This window comes from Pelecanus crispus, chromosome 6 (assembly GCF_030463565.1).
Source record: "Pelecanus crispus isolate bPelCri1 chromosome 6, bPelCri1.pri, whole genome shotgun sequence".
Classification (NCBI taxonomy): domain Eukaryota; kingdom Metazoa; phylum Chordata; class Aves; order Pelecaniformes; family Pelecanidae; genus Pelecanus; species Pelecanus crispus.
In genome coordinates, this window is record NC_134648.1 from 74,014,149 (window position 1) to 74,030,204 (window position 16,056).

At 44.3% G+C, this 16,056-nt stretch overlaps 1 protein-coding gene across 7 annotated transcripts; it reads left to right on the forward strand.

The window, feature by feature from the left end:
• Positions 1–125: 125 nt before the first annotated feature.
• KLHL28 (kelch like family member 28) lies at positions 126–15,068 on the forward strand. 7 transcript variants are annotated; one of them, XM_075712166.1, is made up of 5 exons: positions 126–155; positions 3,079–3,977; positions 6,463–6,906; positions 10,217–10,425; positions 11,060–15,068. In XM_075712166.1, exons 2-5 carry the CDS (start codon positions 3,079–3,081, stop codon positions 11,221–11,223), a joined length of 1,716 nt encoding a protein of 571 aa, XP_075568281.1. In that variant the 5' UTR covers positions 126–155; the 3' UTR covers positions 11,224–15,068. The 7 variants fall into 7 exon arrangements, 4 of the variants coding, with proteins under 4 accessions (XP_075568281.1, XP_075568280.1, XP_075568282.1 ...); XR_012831121.1 differs by lacking the exons at positions 126–155; positions 11,060–15,068 and adding exons at positions 594–886; positions 8,726–9,213 and having other exon boundaries at positions 9,833–10,257; XR_012831123.1 differs by lacking the exons at positions 126–155; positions 11,060–15,068 and adding exons at positions 594–886; positions 8,726–9,027 and having other exon boundaries at positions 10,217–10,253.
• Positions 15,069–16,056: the final 988 nt, after the last annotated feature.

The window sequence follows — 16,056 nt, forward strand, 5'->3', positions numbered from 1 at the left end:
GTGGGTGCGCGGCCCTTCCCCGCCGCTGATTGGTAGCGGGCGCGGGGCGGCGGCGCCCGGAAGTGACGCTGCTCCGTGCCGAGCGGAGCGGAGGGGAGCGAGGCGGCGGCTACCGCGGGCCGGGCGTCGCCGCGGCCTGCGCCCCCCGCCCGCAGGTGAGCCCGGCGCCTCTTGCCCGGCCCGGCCGGGGCCGCCCGGTGCCGGCAGCCTTTCCGCCAGCGCGGCGGGGACCGCCGTATCCCCGGCTGGGCGTGCGGAGCGGGAGGGAGCGGCCCCAAGCGCCCGGGGCGGGGCAGGGCAGGGGAGAGCGCTCGTCGGAGCGCAGCGGTGGCGGCGGGCAGCCAGCTCCGTCCCGGGGCTGTCGGCGGCGGGGGGCGGGTGCGCAGCCGCTCGGGCCCCGCGTCCCACGGGCCTCCCGTCCCACGGGCCTCCCGCAGGCCGTTCCCCGCAGCCCCGCGCAGCCGGGCGGGCCTGCGGCCTGAGCACAGGGGTTAGCTGCAGCGCCGTGGGGAGCACGGCACCCCGCCAGCGGGGCGCGCCGTGCTTGCGGCCCGTTTCTTGCGCTGGTCCTGGCAGGCAGGAGGCCTGGCTTTGCGAGGCGTCGGGTGCTTAGAGCCAGCGTTAGCTCGGCGCGTAGGGCGGGCGCTTTTGAGGTTTTATGCTCTCTAGTGAGTAAGAGAAGTAGGCGAGTCGTGTGCTGGCTCTGGCCGCTTCGTCGCCTAAATAAGGAACCGGCGAGCGCTTAAATACTACCTCGAACCAGGGAACTGCCCTGAGCTCTTCCTGCTCTTTTCACGTAAGGAAAACGCTGTGTTCCGCATCGCTTGCTGGGCATCGTCGCATACCACAGTCTTTAGAAGAGCAGTTCTTCACTAAGCGAGCTTAGGTATTTACGTTCTGGTTTAGCCTTTCTATTTCCAACAACTCTGTCCCTGCTGTTCACAATAAGTTTTACCTACAGACTGTGAAAACAATCTGCTGGTCCAGAGCCCAGGGGCAACCATTTGATTTGCGTTGTGAGCGCAAATTGCTGGACTAGCGTACATTCTTCAGGGCTGGTTAAGCGTTCCAGCTTCTGATTTCTTGCTCAACAATAAAATACATACCTGCAAATATGTGGCAGAGGCGAGCGTTGCCGTGCAGGAGGTATGTGAGATACAACAGCAGGCATCTCTACCAACTTGGTACAAAAAGCTTTATTTCTGCAGAATAACTTCACTGTAGTTAGTTATGACTGTTTTTACAGGTTTTGCATCTGAATTGTAACCATTCCTCTTTCCTTCCATGTGGTGTTACCTTGTGTTTTATGGTTTCTGCGTACATGTACGATCAAGTTATAAATTGAGTGCAAACACAAAAAGAAAAGAAAGTGTTTCAGCTGCTGAGCAGCTCCCCTACCCCCCCATATAACTGGGGCTGCAAAAACGTCGCTATATGGAAAACGTTGTATGGAATCTTGCCTTTTGCAGATATGCTTAAAATACTTTCTTTTAGATTTTTTTTTTCCAGTATAGGGTTGTAATAGGAGAGGGATGAGCTTACTTATCTTTTAGTGGGTAAGAGATTTTTCCATCCCTAGCTCTAAGCCTTCACTTCTCTGTCACTGCTATTATGTTCTGTATTTAAATGTTGACAACTAATTTCATTCTTTCAGATTAAGCACTCTGTAAGTAGGCTTACTGCAAATTAGGTGTCAGTTAAGGAGCTATAAAAATTATGAACTTCTTAATAATAAGATAAAAGAAGCGAGATCTTGAAGTTTGCATAGTCATTTAGCAAATCAGAATTTAATCAGCTTTTTAGTTCAGAAATTGGATGGTTGCAGTGTTCTCTGCAGAGCAATAGGTATAGTTCCTCGCGGTCCAGGATCCCGACACATTGGCACCCTCCACCCTCTCCCCAGTATAATAATTCAGTCTGAATAAAGAACTGCAGAACTGCTTCTCCAGCAGGTAGTGGTGGGCAGCACCGTTTGAATTTTAATGATACTGAAATTAGAGCAGGTATCATAGTGCCTTCGAGCGTCACGATGCAAACGAGAACTTTTTGGAACAAGTGTTTGGGGGTTTTGTGGAGCTGTAGGTGGGAGCGAGGATCCTTCTCCTGCCCTTACTGGTGATGTTGGGGAGTGTGGGTAGCTGCCGGTGCGGTGAGGACGTGGAAATGGTGATGGATACCAGGACGCTGAGCCTGTCCGCCTGGGACCCGCTCCCTTGCTCACCCCGGGAAGTGCCTCACCAGCTCCCGCCCCTCGCCTGTTGATGGCGGAGGCCGGCCCAGCTCCCAGCCTTACCTGGGTCTGACCTCTCCAGAGGGCGAGAGAGGTTTTCTGGGGATCTCTGGGGACCTGTGGGGATTTCCTCTCCAGGTGGAAGGCACTCAGTGAGGTGAGGCAAGGATCTCCCCCTTCTCCTGCGCTCCTCTGCCTGTTCAGAGTGCGGTAACCTCTGCTCCAGCAGCCCAGGGCCCCGCTGGCTCTGTGGGTCCTTTTTTGCCCCTTTGTGCAGAGGGAGGGACTCCTGTTCCGGGCATGGAGAGGGAAGAGAGAGCTGGGCCCGGCTGGGGAAGCGCAGCAGGGCTTGGCTGCACCGCAGCAGCGCTAAGTAGGCCGTGAGGCAAGTAGCAGAAAGGCACTTAAGAACTTTGAAAACTTTGTCTCAAATAAGCCGGTTCTTTTCTTTATTTATCTCTACTTATTTTTATTTCGGTCGCTGTTCAGTTCTCTCAAATATCTGATGTAGAATCCTATCATGTATTCAGTGCTTCAGACAATATGCATTTTACTCCAGAACAAAAAAGAAAAAAAAAAGGGTGGTGGTTTGAGGTTTTTTAAGGCAAAGATTAATATAGCATACATTATTAATAAACATTTGATTGTCCTGGATTTAACTTGTGTGAAAAAGCATAATGCATAAGTGTTGAAGAAGTAAATTGGAAAGTAATAGACCTAATTAAGATAAAAGCAAAAATGGAAAAAATATTTTTTAAATGTTACGTACGGCATGTCTAAGTAACACGAGTAATGAAGCTGTTGAAATGAAGCCCTGAGTAACGCGTTAAAAATTCTGTTTGTCACAGATGGACCAGTCGTCTCCAACCTACATGCTTGCCAACTTAACCCACTTGCATTCGGAACAGCTTCTGCAAGGCTTGAACCTCCTTCGCCAGCATCACGAGCTCTGTGACATTATCCTTAGAGTTGGCGATGTCAAGATCCATGCCCACAAAGTGGTGCTTGCCAGCATCAGCCCATACTTCAAAGCCATGTTCACTGGGAACCTTTCCGAGAAGGAAAACTCAGAGGTGGAGTTCCAGTGCATTGATGAGGCAGCCCTGCAGGCCATCGTGGAGTACGCCTACACGGGAACCGTGTTTATCTCGCAAGACACCGTGGAGTCGCTTCTCCCAGCTGCCAATCTTCTCCAGATCAAACTGGTAGTGAAGGAGTGTTGTGCGTTTCTTGAAAGCCAGCTTGATCCTGGCAACTGCATCGGGATTTCTCGTTTTGCAGAGACCTATGGCTGCCATGACCTCTACTTGGCTGCTAACAAGTACATTTGTCAAAACTTTGAAGATGTTTGTCAGATGGAAGAATTTTTTGAGCTTACGCATTCCGAATTGGACGAAATTGTTTCCAATGACTGCTTGAATGTTGTGACAGAAGAAACCGTTTTTTACGCGCTAGAGTCCTGGATCAAATACGACGTGCAGGAGCGACAGAAGTACTTGGCGCAGCTGCTGCATTGCGTTCGGTTGCCGCTGCTGAGCGTTAAGTTTCTTACGAGGCTGTACGAAGCAAACCATCTCATTCGCGATGACCATACTTGTAAACATCTGCTAAACGAGGCCCTAAAATACCACTTTATGCCTGAACACAGACTTTCCCACCAGACCATGCTGATGACACGACCTCGCTGCGCTCCTAAAGTGCTTTGTGCTGTAGGAGGAAAAGCCGGACTGTTTGCGTGCCTGGAAAGGTAAGTGGTGGTAAAGTTGTTGCAGCACTTGGCTGGTGTGATGTTCGTTCCCGTTTGTTGTTGCTGTGGGTCAGGATTAAGACAACCATTGGAGAGCTGTGGTTTGCAAGACTCTAGTTACTGCTTTCCTTCATAAGAACTCTTCAGTAGATTTTTTTTTTTTTTTGAACAAAGATGAGCACTGAATTCAAAATGCTTTTTGATTTCATGAGTAGTCTTCAGCGTTAGGGGGTTTTGTTTGTGCCAACACAAATAGCTATAAAATCTTATCGTTTCAATTCTGTTGATTGAGAATTTGGTTAATAAAAGTGGTTAACAAAAGCTTGTACGCTACTTCTTTATCCTTTCGGGTCTTTTCATTTTACATAATTTTTCCCTGATCTATTATTATTCCAGACAATCAAATCATAACATTTAAGCTAAAATGTGACAAATACACTTCCTGATAACTCAAAAGTCCTTGGAATTAAAATAGACTTAATCAGAGAAGAGCAAAGAGGTAATTCTTAGCAATGTCATGTTCTTGATCATAATGTAATCAGACTGTAATCTCTGCTGCTGAGTAGGTATCTGCATCTGCGCTGGCACAAACAGGTAAGTGCCCGTCTGTCTTTACCCACTTTTCAAAATGAACCTCCTCTTCGGTTACTGGAGTACATCACCAAGGCTAACCGGGTGAGCAAAAGGAATGTAACAGAGAGAAAAATAGCTTTCTTCCCTGTACTGGTATGGCTGGGTTTACTTCCAACATTGTATTAACATTTCCAGAAATGGTAGTTAAACTACGCGTGGGTCCGCACACATATGCGTGCTTACACGTACGCGTCCGGTGCTCTGGTGCGTACCCTCATCGGCTCAGCACGTGTTTTCTGTGTCAAGGCAGACCACCCAAACTGTTTCTACAGCTGAATTCTGGGATTATATTTTACTCTGAGATACTCTTTTATGTGACAGTTCCATGCTTGCATATATAGGCATACACGTAAAAACCTGGGAAGATCTGTATGTTCTTTTTCCCTGTGTTTAGAGATGTTGTCAAAGTTATTTAAAGTTAACTTTCCTGATAATAGGGTTCAATAGTAAACTAGACGTTGGGTTTACAGATTTAAAAAATAAAGGGGGTTTTGTGCTTAATAAAAAACCTGTTTGTTTGAGTGAATAAAGTCATCCTCTGATATTCTTCAGCTCTCGTTTCTTTGACAGCTTCTTCAACGATTGTAATGATATTATATACCAAGGTAGTTAGGATTATTTTCATTTTTTTTAAACAGAAATTATCTTTACTACTATTAACCGTGTTTTAATGCATACAAAAATTTGTTCTTCCTTAATTTATTATTGATATTAGTCTGTCCTAAACTGTTGTTTCAATTAATACTTAAGTTTCAACAATTGCTCTTGACATACAAAAAAAAAAGTCACAGATCGATTAAACAAATAATTCCTAATGTGATTCAAATTGTGAAGTAGGAAACCTTAACTCCGCTATTCTCGTTCTACTTTTTCACTTGCAGAAAGGCTGTTTTTTTCATTAACAGCTAGCTGCTGCTTCGTAAGAACAAAATGACTTGGGATGTGTTTCCTGCTGCTCTTTTCTAACTCGGCTGCTGCTGTCGAGAGCCGGGCCGGTGTTTCAGCAGTCCCTGCTGCAGGGTCCTTAGTGGCTATCAGCTCTCCAGTGGCTTCATGTTCTTGTATGTTTTTTGCACAGATCATATTTCCTGTGTGCTAGGCATTCTTTTAAATCATTTAAGTATTTTATTAACTATTTAGGTAAATTGACTAGGCTTTATACTTGATATGCTAGGCCCACCATATTTTAACGCTGAATGTAATTAAAAGGAAATGCAAATAAGCAGTTTTTTGAAAGCAGATTTTTCAACTTAGTTTGTTCTACTTCGACATTTTGTTGAAATTATACAGTGTGTGTAAAATACGTATTTATAAAACTACCAATTGTACTTTCTAAATGTATGTTTGTACGTGTATATATAGACGTGTGCTTCCCCCTCTCTAATTCTCCTTTTCTCTCTCTCCTATCTCTGTGGCTGTTCTGACTTTTTTCCAGCTTACCCTTCTTATCCCTTTGATTTGTCTTTTTAGCTTACCCCCATCGCAGCCTGCCTCCAAAAGCTGCCCTGGCATCAGCCCTGTATTGTCTTCCGTCGCATCATCCACGATGCTGTCCCACCTTCTCCGTAGTCTGCCTGGTTTGTACTTTCAAAATTCAGCATTTCAGGCCTCCGACTTGGTGCTGTGGCTACTTCTGCATCGCACTGTACACTGTGATGCCCGGGGTTTTTAACTCTTTAGAACAGTAAACAGCATTTGATTTTAGGTTACGTTGGGGCTGTTGGAAGAAACAGCAAGCATCGGATGGGATATAGGAAATAATCTTAAGACTCTGTTCCTCGATGCTCGTTTCACTTCACAGAGTTTCAGAAAGTTAGGTTTGCTCACATAATCTTTGTTTTTTCTATTCCAGTGTTGAAATGTATTTTCCCCAGAATGACTCCTGGATAGGCCTGGCACCTCTTAGCATTCCCCGCTATGAGTTTGGAATATGCGTCCTAGACCAGAAAATATATGTTGTAGGAGGGATTGCAACCCACGTGTGTCAAGGCATCAGTTACCGAAAGCACGAGAATTCGGTGGAGTGCTGGGACCCCGACACGAACACTTGGACATCTCTTGAAAGGATGTTTGAGAGCCGGAGTACTCTGGGTGTGGTAGTTCTGGCAGGAGAGCTCTACGCCTTAGGTGGCTACGATGGGCAATCTTATTTACGAACTGTAGAGAAATACATTCCGAAAGTGAAGGAATGGCAGCTGGTGGCCCCAATGAACAAAACAAGAAGTTGTTTCGCTGCAGCTGTCTTGGATGGAATGATATATGCCATCGGGGGCTATGGTCCTGCCCATATGAACAGGTACGTGCTTTTGATGCGTGTAGCTCCATGTCATAAGCTGAGGTCAGCAAAACTCACTCTTCAGCTTGTGTTTGGCGGCCAATTAAAAATTATTCAAAGGTAGATTGGTAATCCACCATGGACCTCATTAATCTTTGTTCTGCAGTATCGCTCTGATAATTCAACTGGGAAATCTTTATTTTAACTTATTTGTACATGTTCCAGCTCAGAGCTGGTTTACTTTCTTTCTTTCTTTGTTGTTTGGGGTTTCTTTTGAAAAATTCTTAAGAAGGGAAAATGGTAAAGACAAAGACATTCGGGGAGACCTTACCGCTCTCTACAGCTACCTGAAAGGAGGTTGTAGTGAGGTGGGGGTTGGTCTCTTCTGCCAAGTAACTACCGATAGGACGAGAGGAAATGGGCTCAAGCTGCACCAGGGGAAGTTTAGATTGGATATTAGGAAAAATTTCTTCATGGAAAGGGTAGTCAAGCGTTGGAACAGGCTGCCCAGAGAGGTGGTGGAGTCCCCATCCCTGGAGGGGTTCAAAAAACGGGCAGAGGTGGCACTTGGGGACATGGTTTAGTGGGCATGGGGGTGTTGGGTTGATGGTTGGACTGATGATCTTAGAGCTCCTTTCCAACCTTAGTGATTCCTAGTTTTTACTTTCATTAAAAAATAATCCAGCCCCCAAGCTAGGGAACATTAAATTATTCCTCTCCCCTTGATTAGTTTAGTGTGGACTTGGTAGCGTAGGTTAGTGGTTGGACTGGATGATCTTAAAGGTCTTTTCCAACCTAAATGATTTGATGATTCTATATATGCATATTACTAAGCAAGGTGGTGCAAGACACCTGACCTTGTAGACACCCCCCCGTAGAATGCTTAGAATTAACACCCAAGCTGGTTAACTCAGCAGATCGCTGTTGGGTGGGCCTTTTGGGGAGGCCCCCAGGCAGTGTGCTCGTACCTGTGTCACAGTGCTGCACCTCAGCTGCTGGGCTCTCAGGAGAGGCTGCTTAGCCCTGTGCCAGTGCTACGTAAATCCTTGCACCGCAAGCCTGCAAAATAGTAGGATGCGTGGTTAACTTGAACGTTTAAAACGCGGACTTGAACTGAATAGGATTTTTCACACACTTAGTATACACAAAATAAATATATACCTCGGGCGGAATCTTGAAGTAGTCTTAATGATGATAATAAAGTTCAGGATGGTGGTTACTGGTCCAGCTCCTGGGTAGAAGTGGGCTTGCTTTGGACCTTTACGTTCACAGGGAGGTTTCCTGGTCCAAGCACGCTCTTTAATTGTTCTGTTCCACATCGCGCTCTAAGGATGGACAGGGGCATTTAGTTATGCAACAAAATTGTACTCTCTTTCTTTGTTAAAATGGGAACAAATGGGCTGTATGTCCCTTCAGGAAGCAAATTAATAAACCACAAGTCTAAATAGCTGAGTAAAGAATGAAAATGAAAATCTTGCTTATAGGAAGGGATGCATTGGTTGTTTAACAGTGTAGTATAACAACATTGCAGTAATCATTAATTGTACTTACTTTTTACTCTTGATATTTTTTTATATAAAAGTTTGTGAAGCAAAGGACTGGTTTCCAAATAGGAAAGTATAGCTAATCAGTTTTCATTTGGAAAATGCAAACAATTCTTAAAATTCCTGAAATACAAAACAGCAATGAGTTAAACTGTTTGGTATGGTTGTGACAGGATTTTATGACGCTTAATGTGACATTGTTCTAATGTCTTACATTTTAAGTTACGAACTATAATAGCAGTTGAAATACTTAATAGACAAGCAAGTTATCTCTAAAAGTTTTCTGTTGACTCTAGGATTTCTTCACATGGGAATTTGACCAGGAATAAATAAGTTGTGCTGCTGTCCTGTGGTCACTCTTAGCTCTGTGCCATCTTTGTACCATGCAGAACGTCGGCTCGCGTAGTGGGTGAAAGGAAGCAAAGTCGGTCGCGGAGCCGATCGGGCGTACCAGGGATTGCAGTGCAGCCAGCACCCGCAGGTCCCACAGTAACCTTGGTGCACAGACCATAAAAAAAGGAAGACAATGGAGCCCTTGCTCTTGCCAGAAGCGGCTCCCAAAAGTTGAACGCTCAGTGTGCACGCAGGCCTTTGAAAGGTGAACTTGGTAACCTCCTTTAGGAAATACAAGACTCGTCGCTGGAGTAGTAGGAAATGCCTTTGTCAAGCTGGTAGCTTTAAAGGGAACATCAGAATTCTGCCGTAGCCTCGCTCCTTGCGCCACATCTCTCTTCCTCAGTCAGAGGGGAATTGCCAGCAGCTCCTGTAGAGTTCTTAGAATCTGGTATTTCATTATTTGCCTTTTTAAATTTGATTTACTTTTTACTGAATAATTTTGGGTTTATTGATTATTCAAGGGTGCGGGTAATATGCCATGCCGTACGGTCGCTAGACTCATACGAGCTCTAGCATTAGGAGCAAGCTGGCTGCTGTGTCATTGAGCACCTTTTCTCCACTCTGTAGTGCTGGTTTTCTGTTCCCCTGTTCTCTGCCCCCTCCTGCTACTGAAGCTACACTTTGGATAGGGAATGGCTACGTGCCATGAGTGTGTTAATGACTGGGACCATCTGTACAGCTCTGGTGATTTAAAAAAAAATAATAACGATGATAATTCATTTCCCTTTTATCCTGGAGGCCTCCTCTATCCTTAGTGTTTTGATCAGCAACCTCTTTACTGCTTTTCCTGGGGGATATGCTCTCCACATGGCTTTTTCCTCTCCGTCTGTTATTTTCAGGCAAGCCTCAGAGAAGTTTTTGATTCGATGTGTTACCCAAATAGGTGCACTTCAGATCTGCATTGTATTCAGTTTTTCATGAGTTGCCTTTTTTACAAATAGCAGCAGTCATTCTTGAAAGAGCTTTCAGTTCTGAGGCCAGCTTTGAAAAATCTTGCTGTGTTTCAGTATGTAACCTGAAGATCCAGGGTAGTGGCACAAGGACATCGGAGAAGCAGCTGAACTGCAATCGCTGTGTCAGGATGAAATATGTTAAAACTGCCTTTTTGGCAACACTCTGTTGAGAACCTCCAGCTGCTTCGTGTTGTCGGAGGACCCTAGGATGCGATTGATGCTTCTGAGGGGATAAGACTGTACCCTTGGGTAGTACAAAGCAACCACGCCGCAGGATTTTCCATCAGCTCAAGCACTCTTTTTGTCACGTTGTTCCTGTGTGTGGTAATACTGGTTGGCAGAACTAGATGTACCTCTGACAAATGCAGATTTCTTGTGGAGTGAAATTCAATTGTCACTCAAATCCAAGCCTCACCAGTTGTTTGTTTGTATTCGCAGCATGGAGCGTTACGATCCAAGTAAAAACTCATGGGAGACAGTCGCCTCGATGGCTGATAAACGAATAAACTTCGGTGTCGGTGTCATGCTGGGCTTCATTTTTGTAGTAGGTGGACACAATGGCGTGTCTCACTTATCGAGCATTGAGAGATACGATCCTCATCAAAATCAGTGGACTGTGTGTCGACCCATGAAGGAACCCAGAACAGGTAGGGACATACAAAACTCTCAGCAGTCAACTCAGATGTCCTTTCAGAAATAAACTGCCGTTTGACCCGATAGAAGCTGCAGTGAAGTTGCAGTGACTTGTCTGCAGAGCACTGCACTTTATCTGTGAATGAAGATCGCTTCATCAGCTCCGTGAAAGAATGAGTATATATTTCTCTTTTTAATTAGTCCAGTTTATTAATACCGAGCTGTAACAAAAATAATATGAAGTAATATTTCTACTTTACCTTCTATTTTTTCTTTTTTTTTTTATTTTCTTGGTGTTTTTTAGCTTCGGCAATTCTCTGGTTACTGTTCTGTTGCACTTTATTTTACGTTGAGACTCAGTCGTGCATCCTCTCTTCTGTCCCCTGACAAGGAGTACTGGGACAGAAGAGCATCGCTTTGCCATAGGAAAGGGCACTAGAACTGTCAAAAAGGAGTGCAAGCCTGCACAGAGAGGGACTCTTCATTTACACCTCTTTTCTCTAAAGACAGCCCAAAGGAGAGGCTGTGAGAACTTGCCTGTTCAGCCTTCAGGTGTGGGGGGGTGGTGGTTCCAATTAGGAACAAAAATACTACTTATTTCCACGCTTGGTGACCGCGCAATCTTTTCTTCGTTGCTGTTTCCAACAGGAGTTGGTGCCGCTGTAATCGATAACTACCTTTATGTAGTTGGAGGTCATTCAGGGTCGTCCTACCTGAACACTGTCCAGAAATACGATCCCATCTCGGATACCTGGCTGGACTCTGCCGGGATGATGTACTGTCGATGCAATTTTGGTTTGACTGCGCTTTGACGAAAAGCACGACTTTACGGACCTGGTGCAAAGAAGGAGCTCGGTCTGCTTGAAAATAAACCCTGCTGGTGGAGACCGTAAGCTGCGTTTTCTGAAGGTGGAAAATTGGAGGAATGTGGTGAAACGGGGATTGAAATGAGGAAGGATTTGTTTTCTCCCGGTAACTGGCCTTTGTTACTTTAGCGGCACGGGCAGAAGGAACGGGAAGCTTATTGCCGGCTGGGTTTAGAGAGCTCCCTGTTGATGGCAGCGAGTTGTAGAGAGTACTGTACATGCCTGGGATATGATTAGAAAACTTACTGTATATCTAACCCTTTCACTTTCTAGATCTTTTCTCTCTTCCTCCTGCCTACTATGAAATACGAAGTTTACTGTGCTTGGGGTGAGAGACGTGCGGATGTGCTGTACGACTGGACAGTGTGCTGGTAGTTGTCTGGTTGTGTCTTCATATTAAGAAAACGCCAGTGCTTCATAAATTTTTTTTTTTATGAACAGTAACTAAAGGGCTGCCTTGTTTCTGTATCTCAAGGTTTGTAAATAATAAATGCCATAGTATGTTGCCTGTACACTCTCCTTCGTTACCCGCTTACTGGTAGGAGGGCTGGGACGGTAATTAGTAACTACTTAAAGAAATTTACAAGGCAAATTTATTGCCTCTTAATGAAATTTTTAGAGCTGCTGAAGAGAAATCACATTTTTAACTTCCCTTATGTTTTCTCTTTGTGGATAAATGAGTGCTAGAGTAAATGACTTAATCTTGCTAGTCTGCTGTGTGTTTTCACTTGTAATGCAAGGGAAAATTACAACGGTTGTGCATCGGAAGATGCCACAGCAGTATTCATAGCATGATATAAAATAAATACTCAAAAAATTAATCCGTCCCGTCCTTCTCCCGAGCGCACGTGTGTCCGTAGTCCGTACAACTTCCTTTTTTAAAAGAATGTACGATTGCTTTCTCAGAGTGTTCAGATACAAAAATGGTGCTAAATGTAGGACTTAACGATAAGGCTGTTACTGATTTTAGTGCAGTATGCATAAAGCATGATTGTTTTGATTGTTCTAGTGTTTTTGTTTCTTACTTGCTTGATACATTCGTGCCTAATGAAAACTGTCAAGAATAACTCAATGAATGAGCGCTATGTTTGTTACTTTTTTTTTTCTCCCCCCAGAAGATCTACCTTTATTGTTCCTATTCTCACAAATACATAAATAGGGGGATCCCGTAAATAGCGGGATCCCATCTGGGGTTCTCCAGACAGCCTTGCCTTTAACACCGGTCGCAACGAATGCGCAGCGCGAGGCAGGGTTGCTGCTCCCCAGCGAGTGTCCCGCGTCACGGAGTGCGGAGGCTCGGTTCCTGTGGCTGACCGGGACCTCAAGAGATACAGCTTTGTGATAGCCCTGCACTTAGCGGAAAATTTGGGCGGATAAACAGAAAGCGATGCTGTGGGTTATAACCGTTATTTAAAATAGATGACTGACTAAGTGTGAATTTTAGCTCATTTAGAATGTATCGGTTTGTCTTCTGATTTTAACTAGGAATCACAGTTACCTTGAATTTCTGTTTTGATGTCTGTCTGTATGTGTATCGCCAGGCCTGGTACTGAAGAATTTTTCTGCCTCCAAAGTTGTTTTCCCCTTGTTTTAACATGTTAAATTAATGTTTGTTTCCTCTTGTGTTTCAAGCCCGTATAGTATTATTCTTGAAGGTGCAATAATATTTGAAATAGTTGCTTTAAAAGCCATTTCTTTATAAGTATGCGAAGTGGAGAGTTTTGAGTGTACTTGATTTATTCTAAGTTCCTGCAAAGCTAATTGCAGCCAGGCAAACAGCGGTGTTCCTTGTTCTTCCGTAGGCTAGCGTTCAGATTTTCAACAGTCGAGGAGACGAGGGTGTTTTCACCAACAAACGTTATTCAGAGATGACGGGTGTTTGCACAGATTGTAAAATCCTGCACGTATTCTTCAGATTTGGTAGAATTGTGCAGGACTTTAAAAGCAAATGAAATTAACAAGTTCAGCGTTTTCAATGCAGTTTATTTGACCCACTAAGGATTCTAGTTATATAGCAATAATAGTGTAACTTAATAATTCCAGTGCATCTGTTGACAGGACCCAAGTAGCTACGTGGTTGTGTTGCGTGTTTGTGCGTGGGGAGAAGGGAGGGGAGCAGGTTTGGGGCTGGTTACGGGAGGTGTTTCAGCCTGCTGCGTTGATGGCCTTCCCCTCCCGTCCGGGTACATGCACGAGCTGGATGTTGCCATGGCTGTTTTGCTTCTCAGTCCGTTCCACAGAGATGCCGTTGATTATCGTATTTTCCAATATACACCCAAGAGAGAGACGCTTAACAAACCAATATTAAAATAAGAAAAATTCCTTACCTAGAAGAGAAGCTTATGCCTTTTATTGATAGGAGGCTTTCCACGCAGTTCGGTACATACCGTACCTTTCGAAGTTCAACTACAGGAGGATTCCATGAATGAAGATGCTCGTGTACGTGTTCTGACGGGAACTATTAGCAAACACCGTTTTCAGCTAGTAGAAAGCAGTGCGAGGCATAGAAATCGTTTTGCCTTTGTCAGAACAAAAAAAATCCGTAGGTCAGGGTGGTGTTGATGGTTATTCAATGTTTATTTAAACATCTTTCATTTGTGGAAGTCAAAGCACTTGAAATTGCAAAATGTTTTGTTCTCTTTACCTAGGCAGTGGCAATGTTAAATTAGGCCATAGAGATTGACCCCATAAGCCGTCGTGTGGTATTGCCGCGTTTAAGATAGCGGCATAAACAATTTTTTAGTACGCAGGCTTGATGTGAAGAATGGGGAAAATGCCCAGTGTACTGCTGTTATTAGACGAACTGTCTAGCTAGAAATGGATCGAACAGTGCATCAACCTAGGGATCGTGTCACCTAAAATCATGCCAACTTCATTTTCTGTTCCGGGTGCTTGTTGTCCTGTTCACTGAAGTGCTTGGTTATAGGAAGATCAGACACAACAATCAGTTTAAATCTGCATTTAAAGAACAGTACTCTCGTCGTAATGTCTGTCTTGCAGTTTAAAAAATTAAGGACCTTCAAATAAGATGTCATACAACTATAAATTATCATCCAGTTCTATTTCTTAATCACGCAAAATTATCTGTAAAGCACTTTAAAATGGGTATGAGTTTATATGTGTACATACAGTTCCTGAATTCCTGCTTTTTTTTTTTATTATTAGATATTCATCTGTAAGCTTCTTGACAGTCTCTCCTACTAGGAATGCTTTTCTTTCAGAAAATCTAGTTGGAATTTCTAGAGAAGAGAAGATGTCCAGTGCGCATTGCAAACAGTTAACTGTTTCTGGGAGGTAGCGTGTTACTTTTGTGAATTTGCCATCTGTAAGTTCCCATTCACTGTATGAAACAATGCAAAATGTCCAAACTTGCCTTAAATTCTTGATATTTAACTGAAACACAAAGAACTGGATGATAATTCCTATTTTTTTGCCTTATGCGCTGTGCTGTATTTTAAACCCAAGGGTAACTATAATTTTTAGCAGGATTTAATAATTGTACAGAGAATACCAAATTGTACTCGGGCTTGACCAGAGTGCGTTGGTTGGGAGTATAAAATGATATACGTAGTTTTGTGTACGTAGAGTGTTTTTATGTGTACATCTTTTTTAGCAGCAATGTTCTGGTTTTGTTATTGTTTACAGAAGCGGCATTTGAGTTCAACAGGAAAAATAACTGTAACCTGCATTCTCGGTCTTTACTAGTGTTCTCAATGTGTTTTGCTCTTGTGATAATGCCCTGTAAGTATTGTTGTAACTATTTCATTGAATGTGAAACAATTTAGTAAATAAACCTGGGGAAAAAAACTCATTTTTACGCTTCCGTTGGGTGGTGAATCTAAATACACGTTACGGGGTCTTTGCCTCCTTGGGATCAGGGGCTCCTGTGGAAGAGGATTTCGGCACGTGGCTTGCTGTTTCCATCTGTCCCTGTCACTGTCGCCTCCCTGATGAGTCGGTAGCCATCCAAGGAACAGAAATCCGCTTGTTCCCGCTGTCCTTGGCAGAAGAGCGGGCTCTAAAAAGCTCCCGTACAAACTGTTCTCTCCTGGTGACGACCCAGCGTTGCTGAGTGACTGCAGAAACGGGATCTGTTCGGGGCCAGAGCACTTTGCAGCTAAATAATTTCAGTTTACTGTTAGGCAGCTCTTCACGGCTACGGTTTAGGTGCTGGTTTCGCTTTTGGGTGATGGTTTACGTCAAGTAAGGGCAGGCACCCCTCTCTTCAGTAGCGAAGTGGAAATTTAGGACTTGGCGATTGGTGAAGTGATTCTTTTGCTGGCTTCGTCGAAATACAGGCAGAAATGGTTAATTTTTTTACGTAGTTGAGAGCAGGGGGTAGCATGCTGACCTCGCTTTCTTGCCCAATTCAAGGTCTGGTCGCTGCTGGAGATGCCATTCCCCGCTGGTACTCGGGGGTACTTGACAATACTCTCCATAAAACCGGCGTACCAGTGTCATCTGTGAGCTCCAGCTGAAAAACGCCGCCTTTTATAGTCTCGGTCATGCTGATGCTGGCACAAAAGGAAAATACTGAAGTGATTTTCTTGGGAGGAGCGGGGGAAGATTTACTGCATTGACAAAAGGCTCAGGTAAACCCCTCAAGGACACAGTTTTGGCTTTCCCCAAGTTTAAGGGTTGCTGCTGCACCTTGCTGTAGCAGGGACTTCAAACCCCATTTTACAGACAGACAGGGCAGGGGAGGATTTTTGCTGGTTTATTTTAGCATAAAGTTACCCATTTTTAAAAAATAATAAGATTATGCCAGAAATATACAAA

What these genes read in the sequence shown, in the direction of transcription:
- KLHL28 (XM_075712166.1), top strand. Translation starts at nt 3,079, where the DNA reads ATGGACCAGTCGTCTCCAACCTACATGCTTGCCAACTTAACCCACTTG. An exon ending in GGTCCTGCCCATATGAACAG is followed by an intron (nt 6,907 to 10,216) that starts GTACGTGCTTTT and finishes TTGTATTCGCAG; the next exon opens with CATGGAGCGTTACGATCCAA. An exon ending in CATGAAGGAACCCAGAACAG is followed by an intron (nt 10,426 to 11,059) that starts GTAGGGACATAC and finishes TGTTTCCAACAG; the next exon opens with GAGTTGGTGCCGCTGTAATC.